The 26,507-nt window shown below is 43.0% G+C and overlaps 1 protein-coding gene across 1 annotated transcript in view; it reads right to left on the minus strand.

Moving 5' to 3' along the window:
• LOC145407880 (uncharacterized) overlaps window positions 1–26,507 on the minus strand; it is a 424,248-nt gene that overhangs the window by 91,736 nt on the left and 306,005 nt on the right. The window contains exons 3-4 of the mRNA XM_080278745.1: window positions 20,339–20,431; window positions 6,136–6,285 (exon numbers count right to left, since the gene is read on the minus strand). Coding sequence (XP_080134871.1) covers window positions 6,136–6,285; window positions 20,339–20,431 — 243 coding nt within the window. The remainder of the gene's footprint in view (window positions 1–6,135; window positions 6,286–20,338; window positions 20,432–26,507) is intronic.

Raw genomic sequence — 26,507 nt, forward strand, 5'->3', positions numbered from 1 at the left:
TGCCAACTGTAGGGACATGTCCCTAAACCCTGGGACTTTTGACTAATTTTTAAAAGTGTGGGAACGTAGGGATGCCCATGCAAAACTCTTAAAAACTAGGGATCTTGGACATTCATTGATAATTAAAATATTTTTCTGTAAGAAAGGTGGAAAATGAAAAATTTTTGTGTACATTATGCAATTATTATGTCCCTCCTTCATTTCTTAGTGTTCTATGAAAATACAAGAAAACTCCCTGTCTCAGCCTCTCAGCTTTGAGGAAATATGATATTGCTCTATTTATTTACTATTCCTCTTTTATATAATACAGTACATACCTTGTATTTTCACCCTCTCATGATCATCATGAACAATTAAAGGAACTACGTTGGCAATGAAACATATTATCAAGTTAATACACTGACAACAAGCTAGTAAACTTTATTTTTCCTATTCTTAATTTTAAGAGGCAAATACAAAACTTGGTGCATACTGAAACAAAACAGATTACTTTTTCCTAAGAAAAATTAAATGTCACTGTATTCATTATCTGGTTCTCCTTTCTCCATGAAGCTTATTAATCACTTCATAAGAAACCTTTTGTTGAAAAATAAGATTAACTCATGTACAGACAAGCATAGTTGACTGTGTACGTAGGGACGTGTAGGGACACTTCATGATTTCTTTAAGAACATTTGGACCGAAAATGAATTTTCAGGTTCGTAACACTGCTCAAGCAAGCAAATTAATGGATCTTGTTCTTCTACGTTTTTATATCTGGGCAACCCTTCTCTTCATCTGGTGTTTCTCAGTTTGGAAAAGCTAAATTTGCTCTTAAGTGCATCATATAATTTTAACTGTAAATGGAACAGCAACAACCCAAGCTAACCCACTTAGCCTAAAAACCCCTTCTCCATTTATTCTTCTCATCTCCTGATAATTTCATTCAGCTTTGGAGAGACTTTTCAAACTGGAGGGGTTATCTGTAGCATTAACAAACTCATTCAGTGTGAAAGGCCTTCCTAATCTGAATAAAACAGTTCTGAGTATCTAAGTATCCAAGCCTTGACACTGGCCAGGACTACTGCCTGAGGTCCAGCAGATGATCCATACATTAACAGTAAGGTTCTCAACAGCTCTCAAGTGTGTTAATACCTGATGTCTCTACTGTAACACAGGGATACCTCTTTCAGGACTGGTGATGGTACACAAGTCTTCTTCTTCCTTTTTTTTAATACAAAAAAGGCTGGAAGCCTGCAAATGACACCTTCACTCCAAGATATGATATACCTATACAATAGTTTTGCCATTTAAATGGTTAATTGGTAGAACTGATAAGCTATCTATCTATTGCCAGACGCCTCAATCCCGTGTGGGGTGGCCACAAACAAATCGCCTCCACGTTGCCCTGTCCCCCGACATTTCACTACCGGGCTTCCAACTCACACCCCCTCTCTCATATACCTCTCCACGCCATCCCTCCATCTCATCCTTGGCCTCCCCCTCACTCTCCCCCCCTCCACCTCACTCACATACACTCTCTTCGTCAGTCTTTCACCCTCCATCCTCTCCACATGGCCAAACCATCTCAGTGTGTTCCTCATAACGCTTCCTATCACATCCACATCTACACCACAACGCTCCTTTATATCCTCATTTGTCAGCCTGTATCTCCAAGTGACTCCACAGGCTCCTCTTAAATAACTCATTTCCACTGCCCTCACTCTTGACTTGTGTCCTTTCAACAACGTCCAAGCTTCACTTCCATACGTTAGAGTTGGTATCACAATACTGTCATGTAGTAACTTTTTCACTTCCATGCTCACTTCCCTGTTTCTTATCACTGCTTTCAAGGAACCAGCAACCTTTCTTCCCTGCTGTACCCTTTCAAGCACTTCACCCTCCAAACCTCCATCTTTACTCAACACACTCCCCAAGTACTTAAACGTACTCACATTTTCCAATTCCTCACCATCCAACCTCGCTGTACATTCACTGACTTCACCTCTCTAAAAGCCCATCACTTTACTCTTCCCTACATTCACCTTTATATTCCGTTTCTTACACACTCACCCAAACTCATCCACCAAGCCCTGCAGCTCCTCTTCATCTTCACCCAACAACACAGTATCATCTGCAAACAACAGTACAGGAGTTTCCAAACATTACCCTCTCTCACCAGGGCCACTCCAACATCCACTACCCTACCTTGTACCTCTTTTATTACCCCATCCATGTACAGATTGAACAACCATGGAGACATGACACATCCCCGTTTCAACCCAACCTTCAAAGAGAAAAATTCACTCAGTTCACCATCCACACGCACTGCAGCCTTAGCACCATCATACATACTCTTCACAGCATTCAACAACTTCCCATCTACTCCATATATTCTTAATACTTTCCACAATCCTTGTCTATCCACCCTGTCATTATCTCGACAGCAGAGCTGGTTTACCCCTGCCACATCATAACAGACTCATCCCCTTACCCGCACCTGACCTGAAATAGCTGATCAGACCAAATGCAGGAGAATATCCCCTCAGGGCTGCGTCATCACTTATTCATTCACAATTTCTCTCCACCCATTTCTGTCACGCACAGCCACTCTTCCTTGCTCAACAGACATCCCTCTCGCATCCAGCGCTCTCTTCACACTGTCCATCCATCCTATTCGTGGTCTTCCTCTCAGCCTTACACCTCTCACATCAGATCTAGTTATCTTTTTCACCAATCGCTCATTATCCATTCTCTCCATATGCCCAAACCATCGCAACACCCTCTGCTCAACTCTACCAGCCATCTCCCGAACAACTCCAGTTCTCCTTTGCACTTCATCAATCCGCACTCGATCCATACGCGTCACTCCACACATACTCCTCAGACACCTCATCTCCATTACATTCAAACTTTTCCTCTCTGCTACACCCATATTACATGTTTCAGCCCCATACAACGCAGTCGGTACCACAACACCCTCATACAGCCTTCTCTTTACATCCATTCTAAGCGAATGACATCTAAACACTTTTTTCATTCCTCCCAGCACCTTTCCTACTTCATTTACTCTAAACTTCACTTCTGCATCTATTCTTCCATCCACAGCAACATGTGACCCTAGATATTTAAAACACTCTACCTCCTCAAGCAACTCGCCATTCAAAACTATATTCATCCCCCTACCATCTACCAACCTCGTACACTTCATCACTTTACTCTTATTCTCATTTACTTTCAATTTCCTCCTTTCACACACCTTTTCAAACTCCTCTACCAACTGTCTCAATCTCTCCTCTGAATCAGCCACCAGTGCAGTATCATCTGCAAACAGCAGCTGCTTCAGATTCCACTCTCCACCATCAACATTCACCAGACTCAGACCTCCACCTAAAACTCTTGCATTCACCTCCCTTACAACACCATCCATGTAAATACTGAACAACCAAGGCGACATCACACATCCCTGTCGCAGCCCCACTCTCACAGGCAACCAATCACTCACAGCATTTCCCACTCTTACACATGCTCTACTATTTACATAAAAACTTTTCACCCCTTTTAATAACCTACCATCAAGTCCATACAATCTTAAAACAGTCCATAAAGCCTCCCTATCAAATCTATCATACGCTTTCTCTAAATCCATAAATGCCCAAAACACATCCTTGCCTTTCGCTAAATACTTTTCACACACTTGTCTCACTGCAAACACCTGATCCTCGCATCCCCTCCCTCTAATAAAGCCACACTGCTCATCACCAATCACTCCCTCTGTACCCTCTCTAACTCTCATAATTAACACTCTAACATTCACCTTACCTACAACACTCAACAGACTTATACCCCTAAAGCTAGTACATTCATACTTATCACCCTTGCCTTTATACAACGGGACCACACAAGCACTTACCCAGTCAATTGGCACCATACCTTTCACAAAGCACACATTCAACAATCTTACTAACCAGTCAACAATAGTCACTCCACCACCCTTCAGGCATTCCACAGCACACCCATCCATACCTGCAGCTTTCCCTGTTTTCATCTCCTTTACTGCCTTCTGCACTTCCTCCTTCGTGATCAAAGAATCACTCAACTCTCCCAAAACATTTATTCCTTGCACCTTTCCATCCGCCACAAGCTCAGCCACCCTTTCCTCCTCTACATTTCACAATCTTTCAAAATACTCTGCCCATCTCTTCCTTACTGCATCCATCTCAATTAACATCCTTCCATCCTCTGCTTTTACTCGTTCTTCCTTCCCAGACTCTCCCTTTCGCACCCTTTTCACCTCCTTCCAAAACATTTTCTTATTCTGTTGAAAATTCTCTGTCAGCCGCCTACCCCACCTCTCATCTGCTGCCACTTTAGCATCACGCACAGCCCTTCTCGCCTTATTCCTCTTTTCCTTATACCTCACATATGACATCTCATCCTTCCTCTGCAGCCACACTTCATATGCACGTCTCTTATCAGCCACAGCCATACTTACTTCCTCGCACCACCATTCACTTCCTTTTCTTACACCACCACCCACACGTCTCACACCACACACCTCGTCTGCATGCCCCACCACAGCACTCTTAAATAACTGCCATTCATCCTCCACACTGCCATTTTCCCGATCTTTCACTGCGTTCCACTCATCTTTCAATTTCTCCTGATACTCTATCTTTTTCTCTCTTTTATCCAACTCACTTTCAAAACCTCCCTGCCACACCTAACTCTCCTAGCTCTCACCCATCTCTTACCTACTCTTAACTTTCCCTCCACCAGGTAGTGGTCAGACATACCTCCACCCTCCCCTCTCAGAACTCTAACACCCAACAATCTTCCTATTACATTCCTAGACACAACCACATAGTGAATCAAAGCTCTATCAACAACCCTTCCACCCTCCTGTCTCACCCATGTATACTTATAAATATCTTTCTTCTCAAACAGCGTATTTCCAATCATCATCTCTCGCTCAACACACATTGCTATCATTCGCTCCCCATTTTCATTTCTTCCAGGCACACCATGCATACCAACTACACCTTCAACTGCTACATTTCCCACTCTAGCATTCAGATCACCCATCATTACCACATTCACATTCGCTCCAAAACTCTGCAGACACTCATCAACATCATTCCAGAAAGACTCCCTCTCTTCTTCATCCCTTTCACTACCAGGCCCATATGCACTCACAAACACCCACAACTCACGTTCAAATTTCGCTTTCACCCACATCAGTCTCGATGACACCTCCTTCCCTTCAATCACACACTGCTGTACTTCCGGACTCACTAACAAGGCCACACCTTCTCTTGCCCTTCCTCTATCAACACCTGACAATCTTCCATTCACACTTCCATACATAGACTCACCCTTCCCTTTCATCTTCGTTTCACTCAAAACTAACACATCCAACTTTCTTCTCACAAACATTCTCCCAATCTCCTCCCTTTTAGCCTCAATCGTACTACATCCACGCACATTCATAGACCCAATCTTCAGGGTACGGGGATAACTCCATCCCCCATCCCTTTCTCTGGCCTGTCTCTTTTTAGGAACTAAAAAACAGAGGAGGGGGTCTCTAGTCCCCTCACCCTGCCCCTTTTAGTCGCCTTTTATGACACGCAGGGAATACGGTGGCAGTATTCTTCCTAACACAACCTGGTCGCAGAGTAGTAGTACCACCCCATAGTGCGGCCAGATTGTGTCCCCCCGCCATATATATATATATATATATATATATATATATATATACTGTATTTATTACTACCACAACATGACTACTTACTGTATATGCTGCTATTAAAAATCAAGTGGCAAGTAATTATTAATTTGGAAGGGAAGAGTTTTGGAATAGGGATGGATGCTAAGAGTGGTATGTGCAGGAGGCCAGGTCATGATATCAGCATCCTGAGACCACTACATCACCATGCAGGTAATATGAATGCTGATCGCACCCTGTGCAGCCGTGTAAACCACGAAAATTTTCCGTGTATATGGTGAACATGCAGTACTTGGGGTTACTGCATAAAAGGCAAATAATGCAAGTGATGAATGTGTAAACAGCAGGCCTACTATATATAATTTTTAAACTATGATGTATTCATCATTCCCTCAGCCTGCACATCCCTCACCCCCACTGTCCTCATTTACCTGCTTGGGCTGCTGGTTGAGGTAGACGACGCAAACAAAGACAGGAAGGACTTGGCGCTGAGGGATGGGGATGGATACACATAAGAAAGGATCAAATGTGTTGGACTCCTTGTGACAGTGTGGGCACTTCAGTGATGACCGGAATTGAGCCTGTAAAATAACATGTCATATTACAGTTCTGAGTATACAGTGTGGGATAAATGATAAGAATGATCTACACACACACACACACACACACACACACACAAAGAAAAAAACTGACAGAATCCACTCAATTACAGACCAGTATCCCTGACCAGTGTTGTATGCTGTTGTAGGCAAGGTACTAGAAACGCTGATAACAAAAATTTGTGTAAACCATCTGGAAAGAAACAGTTCAGTTTTAAAAAAGGAAAATCATGCTTTACAAATCTATTAAGCTAATATGATAGAACTGCAGAAACGCGACAGAAAAGGGAAGAATGGGTGGACAGTATCAATTTAGATTTTAAGAAGGCATTTGACAGAGCATCGCACCACAGACTTTTATGGAAACTGTACCATCAAGGAAGAATCCACGGTAGACTGTACTGATGGTTGCAAGATTTTCTCATAAAAAAGGGAAAATGAGGACAGTACTAGGGGGAAATTACTCATCATGGAGGGAACTGACTACTGGAGTTCCACAGGGCTCAGTGCTGGCACCAATTATGTTTTTAGTGTACATAAATGATACAGACAGAAATACTGGAATTGGAAGCTATCTAAATATGTTCGCTGATGATGCAAAAATACTATCTATCTATCTATCTATTGCCAGATGCCTCAATCCCGTACGGGGTGGCCACAAAAAAATCGCCTCCACGTCGCTCTGTCCCCCGCCATTTCCCTGCCCTGCTCCCAACTCACACCCCCCTCTCTCATATACCTCTCCACTCCATCCCTCCATCTCATCCTCGGCCTCCCCCTTCCTCTCCCCCCCCTTCCACCTCACTTACATACACTCTTCTCATCCGTCTCTCATCCTCTATCCTCTCCACATGGCCAAACCACCTCAGTGTGTTCCTCCTAACGCTTCCTATCACATCCACATCCACACCACAACGCTCCTTTATATCAGCCTGTCTCTTCATATGACTCCACAGGTTCCTCTTAAATAACTCATTTCCACTGCTCTCACTCGTGACTTGTGTCCTTCCAACAACGTCCAAGCATCACTTCCATACGTTAGAGTTGGTATCACAATACTGTCATGTAGTAACTTTTTCACTTCCATGCTCACTTCCCTGTTTCTTATCACTGCTTTCAAGGAACCAGCAACCTTTCTTCCTTGCTGTACCCTTTCAAGCACTTCACTCTCCAAACTTCCATCCTTACTCATCACACTCCCCAAGTACTTAAACGTACTCACATTTTCCATTTCCTCACCATCAAACCTCACTGTACATTCACTGACTTCACCTCTCTCAAAGACCATCACTTTACTCTTCCCTACATTCACCTTTATATTCCGTTTCTTACACACACTCCCAACCTCATCCACCAAGCCCTGCAGCTCCCCTTCGTCTTCACTCAACAACACAGTATCATCTGCAAACAACAGTACAGGGAGTTTCCAAAGACTACCCTCTCTCACAAGGGCCACTCCAACATCCAGTGCCCTAACTTGTACCTCTTTTATTACCCTATCCATGTACAGACTGAACAACCATGGAGACATGACACATCCCTGTTTCAACCCAACCTTCAAAGAGAAAAATTCACTCAGTTCACCATCCACACGCACTGCAGCCTTAGAACCATCATACATACTCTTCACAGCATTCAACAACTTCCCATCTACTCCATATATTCTTAATACTTTCCACAATCCTTGTCTATCCACCCTGTCATATGCTTTCTCCAAATCCATGAAAGCCACATACAACTTCTTTCCCATCTCTAGAAACTTTTCCACTAAAGATCTAAGAATGAATATCTGATCTACACAACCTCTTCCCTTCCTAAAGTCTCCCTGTTCTTCTCCAACTAATTTCTCTATTACTGCTCCAACTCTGCCAATAAGTATCCTACCATACACTTTTCCTATTACACTAAGAAGACAAATGCCCCTATGATTACCACACACTTCTTCTTCCCCTTTTCCTTTGTACAAGGGAATAATTATACATGACTTCCAATCCTCCGGGACTCTACCTTCCTCCCAGGCCAATCTGCACATCTTCCACATCCATTCTACTACTATCTCTCCCCCATGCTTCAGCATTTCACCACACACTCCATTAGTTCCTTGGGCTTTCCCCAATTTGACTTTCTTCATTGCTTCCACAACTTCTATCCTACTGATTTCTTCCTGTCTTCTCACCTCCCTCCTTCTCCCAGCCATTCCCCAGCCACTTATACTTGCATTACTTCCATTCTCTTTGTTCAACAATTCCTTAAAGAGTTCTCTCCATCAGCTCACTTTTTCTCCATTCTCCACTAGTAATATACCATTTTTATCTTTCACTTCCCTATTAACTTCACTGCCACCCTGTCTTACTCTCTTGACCTCCTTCCAGAACATTTTCTTAGAGTCCCTCCACTTTACACTCAAATTCCTCATCCACTCTCTTCTTACTCTCTCTTATTAATCTTATCACCTCTCTCTTCCTTTCTACATATAACTCTCTCTTCTGCCTCTCAACTTTTTCCATGCCCCTATTTCTCATCCATTCATTATGTGCTTTCTTCTTTTGTGCCATAGCCTGTCTCACCTCTTCATTCCACCATGCTGTTCCTTGCACCCCCTTCTGTCTTCTCGTCACCTCACACACCACCTCACATGCTGCACAGATTTCTTCCGTGAATATCTTGCATACACCTTCCACGTCCCCCATCTGCTCCAATTCATACTTACCCAATCGTTCCTCCACTTCTCTCTTATATTCTGCCTTTTTCTCATCCTCCTGTAACCCTTCCACTCTCCTTGCAACTACACCTTCGTCCCATCCTTCCCTTCTTCTATTTCTCCATCTTACTTGGATCTTGATTCTGGCCACCATCAAGTAGTGGTCAGAAAGTCCACTCCCCCAACATCTACACGCTCTTGCATCCATTAAACATCTCTGCCTCCTTTCATCCACACACACACATAATCAATCATTGCCTTCCTTTCATTCAGCTCATCACCCACCCTTCTCATCACTCGCCATGTATACCTGTGGATCATTTTGTGCCTGAAAAGGGTATTGGCTATCACCAGCCCCTTCCCAGCACAAATGTCCACTAACACACTGCCATTCTCATCTATCTCAGCAGGCACACCCCACTCACCAACTATTCCATCCACCTTCACATTCCCTACTTTACCATTCATATCACCAATCAAAAACACTCTCTCATTCCTTCCAAACTTTTCCATGCACATTTCCACATTTGTCCAGAACTCTTTTCTCACTCTGCTTGAACGATCTTACGTTGGCGCATACACACACACAATCGCCCACATTTGTATTCCAAGTTTCAATCTTACCCACACAATCCTTGAGCCAACTGATCCATACTCTTTTATGTTCTTCTTCCATCTTTTACTCACAACAATAGACACTCCTTCTTTTGCCCTCTCATTCTCACCTACTCCTGCACATATACCCCATCCATACTTCCATTCTCTCACACTCTCTCCTCTCCATTTAGTTTTAGTTAATCCAAATACATCCACTTTCGCACCCTCATGCACCTGGACTATCTCTCTCTCTCTTTCACCTCATCATTCGCACTCTTTATATTCCACGTCACAATCCATACCATGTCCTTTGTCCAGTCCTTGGTCGTCATCTTTTAGTCAGTCCTTGTCCGAGGCTTCTTGTTCATCTTTTTAGTTAGCTGTTTTCCAGGGAGGGGCACTAACCCTCCGCCGACCCATTTAGTTGCCTGATACGACAAGCAGGGATACTGGGGGAGTATTCTTGAAAACCCCCCTACCCCCCAGGGTAGGGAGAATTACAAACACAGAGTCTTGCACAGAACTAAAAGAAGAATTAAATAAGCTTCATGAATGGAGCAGTAGATAGCAAATGGAATTCAATGTGGACAAATGCCATTAAGTTTGGCAAAAGTGGAAAAAGACCACACTGGGATTATATGCTAGGAAGTTCAACTCGACACACATCAGAAAAAGAGAAGGACTTATGAATGATTATCAGTAACAGGCTATCACCGGCTGACCACATAAATGAGAAGGTACGAAACATGCATACCTGCTTGCCAATATGAGAACAATATTCAAATATACAATGAAGACATGCTGAGCAAAGATAATAACATCGTTCATCAGACCAACCCAGGAATATGCAATGGTGGTCTGGAATCCTTATCTCAAAAAACACATAGATAAGACTGAAAAGTACTAAGGGCAGCTACAAGATGGGGACCAAGGTTAAAGGATCTAATCTAAGCTATGTAGAAAGACTAGAAAAACAGAACCTACCAACATAACAAGAGAGAAGGAAATGAGGAGACATCATTATGCTATATAAATGCATCTTAGAGAAAGAGAAGATAGACATCAAAGTATGAAACATTCATACCTGCTTATGAGAACAATATTCAAATATATAATGAAAACATGCTGAGAAAGATAATAACATCATTCATCACACCAATGCTGGAACATGCATCAGTGGTCTGGAATCCTCATCTCAAAAAACACACAGATAAGATTGAAAAGTACAATGAGTCTTCAAAATAAGAAAAGGATAGGAATAAAAAAAAAAAAAACATCATAATTCAAAATTTCGTATATCGGAACGATTTTCCCCATTGAAATACAGTATACATATAAATGGGGGGATGCGTCCCAGGACCCCCTCTGACCCCCCATCTAAACTTTACCCCCTCCCCATTTTGAAATAAGCAATACCTGTACACAATTGTAGAGAAGGAGGTGCCCATGTTTTTGTAAATTTCCTTTTTCTTCGTCACAGTCCCAACGGTGGAAGCTGCAAGGCCTAAAGCACACCCAATCTCCGAGACTCCCTGCCCCTCCTCATGGGGTCTTAATTTCCAATTCCTTTCCAGAGTTAGAGTACGGTGCTGCTGTTTCTTTGCAGCAGGCTCCCCCGATGCTGAAGATGATGCAGGGCACTCGGGAGGTATGGCGAAACAATACGAAAAGGTGAAGAGCTGCGAAAATATCCTCATGTACAGCAAAGCTGCGAGGAGATGAGGGACGTGGACTCAACTGAGAAGCGTGCGAAAATTTGTTTACCAGGATGGGGTTAGTTCGTTTTCTCTCGGCAAGCAACCTGTGCACCGCGCCCAGTTTGAATTTTTCATACAGTATTCCATTAAACCCTTCATAGTTGCTGGCCTTGAACAACACTTTACAGCTTCGGTGTCAATGACATTGAGTAAGGGTGTCCTATAAAAAACTGCGAACAATTATGGGAAAGGAACGAAGGTCACTGGTGAGTTTACCCCAAGCAGTCAGGCGTTGTCTTCACTCCAGATGTATTCGCCGATGTTTACATGCTTATGTTACATGCGCCCTAATTTTAAGTAAGGTTCTTTCAGCAAGAGAACATAATTTACCACCCTCAAAATAGTCAGAAAAATATAGAAGACAAACTAGAGGATTATGAAATGAATTGGTAAGGTCTTTAGACTGTATGCTTACATGAAAGATTATGGGTTTTACAATTTTAAGAGACGATATGGAACAAAAATGTTTGCTAATCAGAAAAAAAAAAAAATTACTCTTTCGTCCCACATGTTCTCGTAGGTTAGAATTCATTTCCACATTCTTCGTTCAGTATCGCTCATCCCAATATATTTCGGACCGACTGAGCACCTTCTGCTCCTTAAAGTTAGTGTACATTTACTGCTCATTCTTTTGTTCGTTCTTATGTGTATGTGTGAAAGAGAGAGGACTGACACAAACAATAATGATTTCCATTATCGCTTTCATAGCTGCTGGCCTTGAACAACGCCTTACTGTACTGGTGTCAGTAACGTTGAGTTAGGGTGAGCTATAAAAACCTGTGAGCAATTATGGGAAGGGAATGAAGGTCACTGGTGTGTTTACACAACCCTATTCCACCAACCCAAGCAGTCAAGGCGTTCACAGTTCAATTCGTCCCAGATGTTTTCGCCGATGTCTACATGCTCATGTAACAAACATCCTAATTTTATTAATTTGTACACAAATCACAGGAAATCACAGGATGGGTTTAGGGGAAAAAAATAATTATAAAAAAAAGCCAGGTGTGCCAGATGAGTCTTTTCACATACCCGGTATGTAAGAAAAAGAAATTGATTTTATAACTTTGAAAAAATGGTCCCAAGGCCGACCACGGGAGCATGCAAATTTCTGAACCCACAGCCATTGAGGGGACTAAACATACTATCTATCTATCTACATACCTAGGCTGCTTCCCCCAAGGAAAAGGAGGTAGCCGAGACAGGACGACACACCCCCAATTTACTCATCCACTCAAACACATTCATTCGCATCTTAGCCCCAAAGGGGAGAAGGGACAGATCCTCACTGCACCACACCGCACAAGGGTCAACTGCGCAGTGTAATCAGTGACATCCGCAGCAGGGCCCGACAGCAGAGCTGGTTTACCCCTGCCACATCGTAAAAGGGGATGGGTCTACAGTATTATGATGTGGCAAGGGTAAACCAGCTCTGCTGTCGGGCCCTGCCGCGGATGTCATTGATCGCACTGAGCAGTTGACCCTCGTGTGGTGTGGTGCGGTGAGGATCTGTCCCTTCTCCCCTTTGGGGCTAAGATGCGAATGAATGTGTTTGAGTGGCTGAGTAAATTAGGGGTGTGTCGTCCTGTCTCGGCTACCTCCCTTTCCTTGGGGGAAGCAGCCTAGGTATGTAGATAGATAGATAGTATGTTTAGTCCCCTCAATGGCTGTGGGTTCAGAAATTTGCGTGCTCCCATGGTCGTCCTTGGGAACATACACTTTACTTTAAGCAGTAAAAGCACCTTACCAGATCAGTTCTTCCTGATAGTCTGTTATATTTTTCAAATTACAGTATTTCTGGGTTGGTAAATACAGTAAACATGTCTTGTTAAATCTGTTTCCCCGTCATTTTTAGCTGTTCTAGTGTGACAGCTCCTGTTCATTTCATTAACATAATGGTGGAAAGGATTGTTCTTCCCTAAGTGTTTAACTAAACCTGGCCTAACCGAGCTTATCTGTACCTAATAATTTAACCTAACCTAACCTCCAGTTGGGAAATTGGGAAATGATATCCATCTTTGAGCAAGCTAAGTTTCTTCCACTGTACTGGAAATGATCGTAGGGGAAAGTGACGACAATAACACGAAATTTTTCAGCAAGAAAAAGTAATCTGCCAAACTGAGAGTTTTCAGAAAATTACAGAAACAAGCTGGAGGATTATGAATTGAACTGGCAAGGTCTTTCTGTTGCTTCAAGTGTACAATAAAAAACACAAGTATCTTCCCAAAGTCTGACGAATATAGGGTGGAAAAATCGAACCATTTGAAACACGCACTAGTAGAAACAGGGTTTTCATTGTATTTAGCCTGGTGTAAATTTTCTTCAGACTGAACTGGGAAGATAGTTGTGTCTTTCATTATACATTTACCAGTAAATAAATCAGTTTAACAGTACTTGTGTTTTGTTTCCGCCAGATTAATCGTGATTTCAGACTATTCAGGCATCTCTTCACACCATATAGTCTGGATAATAGGGCTATCTCTGTATTTCCTTTCGTATCGATTTTTGTATCATTGAGACATATTTTCGTATTGTGGAATTTGTCCTATATTCATCGCTTTCGTACCATCAAAAATTCGTACTTCGGGTTTCCGTATTTCAAAGAATCACTGTACTAAGGGCTGCTACAAGATGGGTACCACGCTTAACGGATCTAAGCTATGTAAAAAGACTAGAAAAACTGAACCAACCAACATAACAAGAGAGAAGGAAAAGAGGAGACATCATTATGCTATACAAATGCATCTTAGAGAAAGAGAAGATAGACATCAATGAGTATACAATGTAACCTATGGGGAGGCATCAGCATGAGGACACTGCAAAAACCTGCATAAAAAGAGAGGTGACAAAGATGTAAGGAAATTTAGTTTCCCAAATAGGGTAAATGATCAGTGGAATGCACTACTGAATGAAAGAGTGTGTGCCAAAACTATTCATAAATTTTAGGATATGTTTGATGAAAATGGTTTAATACATGGAACAGTACAAACCTGACTCATTCCTGTAATGATACAATTAGGTAAGAACAATTGGGTAAGACCACACACACACACACACACACACACACACAAAGACTGACTATTAATGAAATACAATGATGAAATTAGTTACAACACTGTCATCTGTGAATTAAAATAGGGTGCAGTTAAAGAAAGCAGCAGATGTGTCAGCATTGACTGTTGAGATACTGAAGGTCTCTGGGTGGTTTATGTGCTGATTTTATAGGCTCCATTATATATGACTGCTTTATTCAACATGACCGGTTGAAGAGCGTGACTGTAAATGAATATAAGAGGAAGGGTGATGTCTTGGACCATATAGCTTTTTGACCACATAATGAGGGTAATGGAAAGAAACCTGGAAGGTATGACAGGGGAGTGAGTGAATATTGATGAGATGCAGTTTGAGTTTATGCTAGGCAAAGGAATCACTGATGCAATATTCACTGTCGGACAACTTCAGGAAAATTACAGGAGGGAAGAAAAAGTTGTACTTTATTTTTGTGTATCTGAAGAGGGCTTTTGACAGAGTGCCCAGGGAGAAGGTGAAGTGGGTAATAAGGATTGGGATTGAGTAGTGTTTGGTTAGACTCTAACCACCCACTCCTCAACCCCAAGTTAGAGTAGTTATGGCAACGTATGAGGGTACTCGCACCCAGGTGAGTGAGAATGAGTGGAAGTCTGGGTGATGAGTTTCTATGAATGTTGGTGTGTATCACAAATGTTTTAAGCCCCTTCTTATTTGGTGCATGCAGCACTCCCACGTGACTTCAGAACTCAACTCCAATGGGAGATGCTGTATGCTGACAAATTGGCATTGATTGTGGTGAATGATGGAGTTGCAGAAGGAAAACTGGTGAGATAGAATGAGGTAAAAGGGTTTGAGAGTAAATGTAGATAAACAAAAATGATGATATCTAGGGCAGGTGAAGAAATTGTTAAAGGAGTGTGGCCATGTGCAGCCTCCCGCAGGGGCGTGGGAACTGACTTTCATTTTGTGTAGTGTTTGTGATACGTTGGTACATAAGGGATGTAGTGGTATTAGAGGTATGGTAGGTTGGAAAATACTGAAATGCTGATTTTATATGTATAGTATATAAAGGAAAGCATAGAGAAGTGAGGCAGGAAATGATTAATCTTGCTGGAGAGTCTCTTGAGTGTGTGGAGTTGTGTTATTTGGGGAACATGATACAGTGTATGTATTGGAGATGGGACTGAAGCTAGCTTGATGGTTGGTAAAAGTTTAGGGAGCTGTTGCCCCTCTCAGTGGCTCTCCCTTCATGCTAAGAGGTCCTTGTATGTAGCATGTTGAAAGTGTAATGCAGTACAGTAGTGTGACATGGGCAGTCAAGGAGTATATTCATTGGTTCAAATGCACAGGGACGAGAATTATTTCATGGATGTGTCATGCACCCTTGAATAACAGGCCATGGGAGGTCAGGACTGAGAATGAGGAGGTGAGGCAGGAATGGACTTTTTGCATTCACGTTATAATGAGAAGGGGGTAGATTGCAATGGTCTGGGCATGTGGAGAGGATGGAGGATGACAACTGGGTATGGAGGGTGAGGTGTGAAAGTTTGGGGTATAGAGTCCAACTGAAAATGACCTGGAACTAGGTCAAAGAATGTAACCTCAGGGATAAGAGACCAAATGGAGAGGTTGCTAGAGACTGAGCAGCATGAAGAGCAGAGATTAAGTAATCAAAGCTGATGGATGCAAGCCTGCTGGAGCATTCATAAACAAACAAATGAGAGACAAATACATGCACACACACACACACAGATGTAAACAAGACAGACAACACGCATCTGTTGGAAGCCTCCTGAAAATTTTTCATAATTTTAGTAAACAGGATGAAACCCCGTCTCAAAACTGTGACTGAAGTTAACCCGCCCTGTCCCGACCGATTTTCCACCACTGACTCCCCCCAATCCCGACCAATTTTGGAAAAAAATTTTTTTTGGCTCAAACCTCCACTTTTGGTGAGTAACATCGAAAATTCATACAGAAATCACTCACCTGATACAGATAGCAGTACTCCTTACCTTACTGGGATTTCTATCAGGCTGGCTCCAAAGAAAATGAGTTCTATGGGAGGGTAACTATTCCACACCACTCATAAATGGTATTTACTGTATTTATTTATTTGATATGAATTTATACGTAGTACCAGAGTATATTGGTTTTCACACAGTAATATAGGCAATATAAGCATTGTTTCACTCACCAAACACATCAACATACCTAACCTTTTTTGGTGACATTACCTGATCATCATTTCTGACTGTTTCTTCCTCTAATGCTAAGTAAACTTTGTCCTCCACATTGTCATCGATTGGGGAATCACTCTGGCCCTGAATTTTGTACCATGGCAAGACATGTCTTTACTGGCTAGGTCACTGGTAACAGGTGAATTGCCGAGACAATGGCATGTTGGGGGGGGGAGGTCATGTGGGGAAAGGCATTGTCCCTGCCTGGCATCTTGTAGTGGAAGGTGTCTCGTGTATACGTACCAAAAATCACACGTGAAAATTAAAAATTGTGCAAATTAGTGACCTTGCAATTGACATGCATTTATATACGTCAACAGGAATGACAGTGACAAAACGTGTGGACGTATATATACGCCAACGGGATGCGGCGGGTTAAAGGTGGAGAGATTCACCTGTATGACTGAAACATTTGGATAATCTTTTGGAGCTGTAGTGAAAGCAGAAAATGGCAGGCAGGGGAAGCAGAGTGGAGCTGCATTTGGCTGACAAATGTGATTTTGAGGGATTTGGCCATGTATTCAATATGGACGGTGGGTGTTAGCGCCGAAGTGGTGACATGTAGAGAGATGTATGGTATGTAGGAGGACTACTGGGCCTTGAGAGTAGGCTGTGAAGCCTATGCCCAGAGTCGGACATAAAAAAAAAAAAAAAAAAAAAAAAAAAAAAATTACATGCGTGAGTTAATACAAGCATTAACGATTAGAATTTCAGAGATGGAAACGGTAATCGAGAACATGACAAATGATAAAGACTAAGAAAGATGAAACAAAAGATGAGCAGGAGCTGAGTACTGCCAAGGAGGAAGCCCTCAAGAAGAAAATAAGTGATTCAGAAGAAAATAAAAAACTGAGGAAGGAACTGAGTGAAACTGAAACGTAAGACCGAGAAGGTCAGAAATTCGTAAAGCTAGCATTTATTCTTCACTAATTATATATACAAGTGGAAAAACATGTAATCACTCTCCTCATAATTAACACCATGTTGATTATTTTCACACTATGTAGGGTAGCAGATTAATCAGAGAGAGCAAACAATCCACCATCTCCATCCTGTATATCCTCATACATGTGAAAAATCCATCTGGTAATGCATTATTCTAATTCATTACCAAACGAATTTTTCATTACCAAATTGGCCCACACTTGGTAATGAAAAATACCAAATAGCAACCCTGACAGTATTGTGATACCAACTCTAACGTACGGAAGTGAAGCTTGGACATTGCTGGAAGGACACAAGTCAAGAGTGAGAGCAGTGGAAATGAGTTATTTAAAAGGAGCCTGTGGAGTCATGTGGAGAGACAGGCTGACGAATGAGGATATAATGGAGCGTTGTGGTGTGGATGTGGATGTGATAGGAAGCATTATGAGGAACACACTGAGGTGGTTTGGCCATGTGGAGAGGATGGAGGGTGAAAGACTGACGAAGAGAGTGTATGGGAGTGAGGTGGAGGGGGGAAGAGGGAGGGGGAGGCCGAGGATGAGATGGAGGGATGGGGTGGAGAGGTATATGAGAGAGGGGGGTGTGAGTTGGGAGCAGGGCAGTGAAATGGCAGGGGACAGGGCGACTTGGAGGCGATTTGTTTGTGGCCACCCAAAACGGGATTGAGGCGTCTGGCAATAGATAGGTAGATAGACATTATTCAGTACAGTACCTTCGTGTCCAACACGCGTTTGTCCAGCATGATTCGTGTCCAGCACGGAAAACAAAAAATTAGTACGATTTAATGTTTAATTATTGTAACACAGGTGCATTAGCATAACACGGACGGAGCTCCGAGAAGTGGGCGAAATCCTCAGAGTTTGCCTCTAGCAAGATCACCCCCGGTCCAACACGGTCATACTGGACGTTGCCGTGACGCTGACAGCCAATCAAAACTTCCGATCAAGTAGCTTCCCCCGCCCGCTATTGTGATGTGATAGTGATGTCGCCCAATTAAAAACGCTTCTGCTCTCACATGATGTTTTGTTTAAACTTATCCTGCCGCAGCGCCACTCAGTCGCATAATTCGCATTGGACGGTGCTTTTTTCTCGCTGCATTTTCTGCCCTTGCTACTGTATTTTACCCTGCTCACAATGCCTAGGAAGCCTTCTGAGAACCCCAAGAAGCGGTGGCACCTCCCTCAGGCCACCAAGCTAGAAATCATCATAAGGGAGAAGAAAGGGGAGAGGAATGTGGACATTGCTAAAGCCTACGACGTGAATGAAGCCAGCATGAGGACCATAATAAAAAAAACCAAGATAAGATCTTGGCGGCAGTGAAGGCTCACGGAGGCGGGCCTAAAAGGTTAGTTATCATTCACAGTACAGTACCATTTATTATTATTACAGTACTACCAATATATGTATAGGTATATGATAGGTATTTAGGGTGACTGTTCTTAGGGTTGCTGGCATTTTTTTTCCCATAAACTCTGCTGTTTGTCCAACACGTTTTTGGTCCAACACGAGACCCGTGCATGACAATATTACCGTGTTGGATGCGAGGGTACTGCATGTGATACAGTACAGGTACACTCACGCTCACTAGTATCTGCCCAGGGGTGTCCCCTTCCTACCTCAGAATATCCAGGGAAGAGGGGAGGGGGGGGGGCAAAACGAGCTTCACCCGCCACTACACCAGCTCCCAACCATACCTCATACCCCTACGCAACCCCCCACCCCACCCGTCATTCTTAACTAGCAGTTATATCTCAAGCTGATTTCATGCTTAACACTCTTGGTCCCACTACTAATACAAACAAAGAACATTAGGATATGTTAAAAGAATATAACTATCAACATGTTGCAGCAAGAAATTAATGCTTTATGACGTTGACAGTAAAGCAGAAACGTTAACAATGGCCACCTCAGGCCTCCTGTGTTGGGTAACACACACACACACACACACACACACACACACACACACACACACACACACACTGAAAAAAACAGACATAAACACACCCAAACATGCAGGCACAGACACAGCCACACGCAAACACCCAACGCATGAGGCCTGGGATGGCCGCTGTTATAACGTTTTTGTTTTATGGTCAACGTTATAATGCATTAATTTCTTCCTGCAGCATGTTCATAGTCATATTATGTACATACTTTTACATATCCTAGTGTTTTAATTTTGTGTATTTGTAATGTGACTATGAGTGTAAAATATGAGGTTAGCTTGAGATGTAACTGCCAGTTAAGAATGACGAGTGGGGAGCTGGGAGGGAAAGGGGGTTGGGAGCTGAGGTAGAGACGGGTGGAGCTCGTTTCGTCCCCCCCTCCCGGCTTCCCTGGGTATATGGGGATACAAAGGGGGCACCCCTGAGCAGAAATTAGTGATCGTGAGTGTACACTACAATACACACAAAAAGACCGGTATCCAGAATATTTTCAACCCCATGCCAGATTGAATTTGCGTTCTGGTTATACAGATGTGCCGATGCATCAGATGCTGGTTAATCGAGCTTTTACTGTGTGTATATATATATATATATATATATATATATATATATATATATATATATATGTATATATAGTATACATCTTTAACAGGAAGGGTAAGGTGAGTGCATAATCTTCCTGTGTCTCTAGTCATAGCTGGAAAAATAATTTTAAGTTATGACAGAATCATTAGTACTGTACTGTGTGCTTGAGAATCTCTGCCCTGGAACCCACTTGGAAGATATAATGTTCTGTTTGTGAATCCTTAACCTGGAACCCACCTGGAAGATATCGTGTATGAAGCTGCTGTTGCACCTAAGATGATTGGCCAATGTTTCTGCTGCAACCACCTCATCTGGACGACCATACGTGTTCTGTGGAGAAATAGTAATGTCACTTGGAAGTACACTACACTGATTATAACTTTATCATAACATTCATCATTCATTCATTCATCACCCAATCCTACGTTGCCCCATGAGGAGCGTAGGAGCCCGGGGCTAGGCACATTGGTCCTGACATTAAATTTAAGATGAGAGAGACCAGTCTCACTCATCCCTGAGTGGCATTACGTGAGCAATAAATCCCAACCACCCCTTGGATATAAACCTACACAGGCTCAATCCAATTGGAGCACCTTAATCACCCACTAAACCACCAGATGCCATAATTTGATTATACTGTATGGTTACCACCCAGCATAAATGGTTTCCAGGTGTACAGGAAACCGTTTGGCTTGTCACTCAGTGTAGAGTCACCCACAGGCAGAAAGAAGACAAAAGAATGAAGGAAAGAAAGACAGAAGAGGAAGGAAGGAAGAGAGGAAAGAGCAGACACCCAAAGCAGCACTACACTGAGTTGATGGCGACTGTCCCCACCTGCCATGTAATAAATATGATACACCATAAAACACAATACATATTTTAACTGCCTCAATATGATGGCACAGTTTTATTCTTGCTACCTCCAGACTGTTTTATTTAGCATAGAGAAGACTTCTAATTATGTGCATAGACAGTTCCATTAAATTTTTTCACTTGTAGCCCATAAATTGTGACTTATTTCAATTGAGAATGTGGCTCTGCAACCTATCTCAACAAAGGATCAGAGATCAGGTTGGACGGGTCAGATGGTGACGAGATGGGGAGGGAGAGGAAAAGGAGAACGGGGAGAGAAAGGTTTTGTTGAGAAGACACAAAGTCAGTACATATATCAGATATTTACTTGTATTTACCACCCGCGTTGCGAAGCAAGCGGAGTGGTAATGTTTTCAATTATGAGGTTGGCTGGCTGGCTTTGTTTGTGTGTGTGTAAACCAGGTATCTCATGAACGACTTGAGTGATCAACATGAAACTCTCAGGGTACCAATATATGGCCAAAATCTTGGACGAGTTCGAAAATAGGCACTCGGGGTCAAGGTCACCAATATAGCTGCCAGAGGTCAACTAGTTGACCTTTGGCAACCCTGACCTTGACCCCAAGTGCCCATTTTCGAACTCGTCCAAGATTTTGGCCATATCTTGATACGCTGAGAGTTTCATGTTGATCGCTCGAGCCATTCATGAGATATCTTGTTTACCTACACACAAACAAAGCCAGCCAGCCAACCTCACAAATGAAAACATTACCACTCCGCTCGCTTACGACCTGCGTTGCTAAGCGAGCAGAGTGATAATGTTTTCAGTTGTAAGGTAGGCTGCCTGGATTTGTTTGTGTGTTTTAGAACCTGAATTTGCGTCAAATCAGAAGTGGAGGTGCAAAATTATGTGCCGAGGAAAAACTTTCGGCTACGCGGGTGGTGAGATCTCATCGTGAGATGGCTTCTAGTACACATTAATGCACACACACACACACACACACACACACATATATATATATATATATATATATATATATATATATATATATATATATATATCATCGACATCATCAGCCCTTTGAGTATCCACAGCAGGAGCGGCCTATCCCTACCGAAGTGGCAACGATACAGCCAATGTATCTTTACCATGTGGCTTAGGCTGTCTAGTAGATTGTATGTAGGGTGAGAAGTGCTTATAAGTGTAACTGTTGTGTTGGAGTGGCTTTGGATGTGTGTGTAGTCTGTGAACCAAGTGTAATCGGCGCGTGCAAGCCGACTGGGTGCAAGCATACTTCATAGTATGCGACACTGGTTCAACCACAGCACCCCTAACGTCCGCCAAAGCAGTACGTGGCCAGAAGAATGCTCCCAAAGTTTATTACCCTGGTGGGGCGCGAACCCTCATTCTTCAGTGTACGAAAACGCACACTTTACAACTATACCACAGAGGCTCCATATATATATATATATATATATATATATATATATATATATAAAGAGAGAGAGAGAGAGAGAAAGAAATACGACGATAATAATAACCAGAGAGGAGGATTCTCATTTTGCTTGTCATATTCCAGCTTCATCACTTCTGATGGTTTTTAATTTATATGTGAAAGTTACTTTCCTCTTCCTTCTGCCTATGGGTGACTCTACACTGAGTGACAAGCCAAACGGTTTCCTGAACACCAAGAAACTATTTACTACGCTGGGTGGTAACCATATAACCAAATTATAGCGCCTGGTGGTTTACTGGGTAAATACGGCGCTCCAATCGGATTGAGCCAGTGAAGGTTTATATCCAAGGGATGGCTGGGGTTTATTGTTCACGTAATGCCACTCAGGGATGAGTGAGGCTGGTCACTCTCATCTTAAATGTCAGGACCAACTTCCGTAGCCCCGGGCTCCTACGCTCCTCATGGGACACCGTAGGATTGGATGGTGGATGGATGAACTTTTAAAAAATGAAATCATCATCCTCCGATCTGAATGTTAACCATCTAAACCGATAAGAAATACTTTTCGCATGCCTACATAACATTATACTATCAATCGACAGACGTACACAGCTATCCAGCTCTGCAGCGGGAGGTGTTACCTTCAATGCAACTACAACCTCAGCTTGTATAAGAAGAGCACTGGAGGCAGTGCCTTTCTATGAACAACCCGTTCACTATGCGCCCTTACCCACCTTGAAATGTAAACAGGTATTAAGTAACCCATGGGAAAAAAATAAAAACAGAAGGTACGCTGGTGACGTGTTCAGTGGTCATGTGGCTCACCTGACGTTGGGAGCATATCATAAACTCGGCGAGGTCAAGGGAGTTGGGTTGCCCTTCCAAATTATCACAGCACCATACGCCACACCTCCCTTGGTTCATTTTAGCATGGCTTTACTACACCTCAAATTGTTATATGAAAAAATAACTATACACACAAACTGGTTGTTTTCACTAAAGAGATGGGTGTCGAAATCATCAGGACTGTGCTTAACCCCTTCACTTCAGTGTGGCATGTACGTTTTACTTAATTTTTTATTATTTCCAATTTCATTTACCTTAGAAGTGACATTTCAAATTGGATGGGATAGATGCAACATTCATTAACCTGTTCAGTACGAGACATTTCTCCTCACGCTCGAGATACCAGTAATAAACTGCAAAGAGACGGCCTCGGACAGCAAGCGTTAAAATACTCTTGATGGCGGTGTCTCCACAATAACCATATGTTTTTATTCACTGTGGTATAATTAAAATGACAGTAGGTATTTTAGACACGTGAATTTTTACCCTTAATACAGCCATTTGCAGCAGACAAAAAATAGTACAGATACACCCGAAGGGAACAAGGAAGTAGAAGGACTGAGCACTGGGAAGTTGAGGACATGGGAGCTAAGAAGTAGTGGAAATGGACTCTGGGAAGCAGTGAAAACAGTAGCAACACAAACGAACACAAACCAAGAGAGGTGACGGTGTGGAGGAGAGATGAAGAAATGGCGTCAAGGAGACAGTGAGGTGGGGTGTAGAAGGGGGGAGAGGGGAAGTCGAGGGGGGAAAGGGAGAATGAAGTCGAGAGGAAGAGGGGGACTGAAGAGGAGGAGGAGGAGGAGAGGAAATGAAGAGGAGGGGATGGAAAATGAAGAGGAAGGAGAGAGGGGGGAATGAAGAGAAGGAGAAGAGAGGGAATGAAGAGGTGGAAGAGAGAGGGAATGACGAGGAGGAAGAGAGAGGGAATGACGAGGAGGAAGAGAGAGGGAATGACGAGGAAGGGAAAGGGAAAATGAAGAGGAGGGGGAGAGAGGGAATGAAGAGGAAGGGGAGAAGGTAACTGAAAAGGAGGGGGAGAGGGGAAGTGAACAAGAGGGGGGGGAGGGGAAGTGAACAGGAGGGGGAGAGGGGAAGCGAAGAGGAGGGGGAAAGGGGGAATGAGGAGGAGAGGGAGTGAGGAGGAGGGGGAGAGGGGGAGTGAGGAGGAGGGGGAGAGGGGGAGTGAGGAGGAGGGGGAGTGAGGAGGAGGGGGAGAGGGGTGAGACGGAGGGGGAGGGGGAGGGGGAGTGGGGGGAAATGAAGAAGAAACCTGGGGAGACATGAGGGATGGGGGAGTGAGGAGAGGGAGGGAGTGTGCCCACGTGGCTATGATCAAGCTCTACACGCATGAGCCTCTCTCTCTCTCTCTCTCTGCGAAACCTCTCACTAGTAAATTTATTTTCTACTGAACTTAAGGTCTATTACACTATGAAGGAACAGAGTCCGTGTGGTCTGTAAATGAGCAACTATGTAATTTCTCTCTTTCCTCTCCCTCTTTTTCTCTTCCCATCCAACACCTCTCCCCCTCACTCCACTCACCATCCTCCACATCCCACTCATCTATTCACTGCCTCCCCCTCACATCTCAGTTATGATTACTCTTATTCTCACTCCAACTCTCTGGTCTTCTGTCTTTATTTGACTATAAAAGGAAATCTGACACACAGACAGGGCAGACAGAATATATACGATACCGTAAATAACTGCAAAAGACAAATAGGCAGATAAGCATAACACATTTTGTGGCAGTAACCTATTATAACATGAACTATCCTAACGATGAATGTCACAATCTAAAGCACCGTAGCTATATGTACCTGTTTCTGTCCACATTAGGCTCCTGCAGGACCGAACCTTCTCCTCGGAGGGAGAGTAATGGTCAGAATTAACCCTTCTACATCCTGGCGAGGTATGAATGCGGATGAGGTGTCTGTAGGGCGAGTGATGCATGTGATAAAGAAGTGTTGCCATAGATATGTTTTGTGTGTCTGGGTCTATGTCATCAGCAGAACAGACACGATGCGGACATAAGGAAGCATATGAAAGATCACATTACCGACACCCACTTTAAATGTCCGCCACTAATATAAGTATACTAAACACCGACCCACCATACTTTTACTCTAAATCAGATATTGCAGTACGAACTCCGGGGTTTTGATTGGAACATACCGGTATAGTATCAGATCCAAGATACGCGCACACAACCAACATTCATCCTCCTGTCACACTCACACATTTCGTAGAACATCTTGGTCGCCGCTCGTCGCAATAGCCTCTGTGATCCACGTCTTCAAATTCTTTAATGTCGTCGCCAATGGAGGGACGTACCAGTGGCCTTAACTCCCTCCCTGCATATATGTATTTCTGTTTTCCTCTTACCACCGTCCTGCAGTTTTATCCAACTTTTCATAGGTAGCGTAGAGTTTAATGCACACTGTTCCCTGCATCACAAGAAACCAGTTATGAGGGTAATAAAAGCAAATTAAGTCAGGGAAAACTTTGAAAGAAACCGTCACTGTGCCCAAGCCATTACTCTCACTGCACCCGTTTTCACAAGGTCAACTATGACCCTTCCCCAACCCCCAGAGCAATTCCAACTCATCACACCCTTTTCTCTCACACTATCAATTTGTTTTACTCCCCGTCCCCCGACTTCTTCATTCTTGGATAAGCCTTCACAGTACTCTAACCAGTAATCCTACAACACCCATTTTTACAAGGTATATCTTCCCATCCCAACCCCATCGACCACCAAAGTTCTAGTACATCCCACCCATTTTTCTGTTCACCACGCCCAGTTCTTTACCATCCATTTGCTGTTTCATGATCCGACTCAGGGTGTTTCTAATTCTAACCCTTCATATTATCAAAGGTTTCACTAAGACGTCTGGGGGCAGAAGGATTTAACTGGGGAAAAAAAAAAGTCACAGTAACAGAAGGGTTAACAAATTCCGAGAAATAAATCAATGAGTCTAAAGTCTGGTGATATCGAAAATGATTATGCACAAGTCTAAGGCAAATAAATAAAATAATATAAACTCGTGAATAAGTAAATAAATAAACCAACGCATACCAGCTAAAATAATCCAAGGCAAAATACAAACAAAGGGCCAAAGGAGCCTATCAGAGAGCAAAGAATTTCCACACAATACTATACAATCCCGGACTCACCAGGGCGGGTCTGAATACTAAGGAGCCTTTTCAATCCTATCACACTCCCTAACTCTCAATACATCCTACGCTTCTTTCATCTCGCCCTTCTTTCCTTGGCTCCATTTCAATCA

Source organism: Coenobita brevimanus, chromosome 74 (genome assembly GCF_032717465.1).
Source record: "Coenobita brevimanus isolate Jiangsu-jjx chromosome 74, ASM3271746v2, whole genome shotgun sequence".
NCBI lineage: Eukaryota > Metazoa > Arthropoda > Malacostraca > Decapoda > Coenobitidae > Coenobita > Coenobita brevimanus.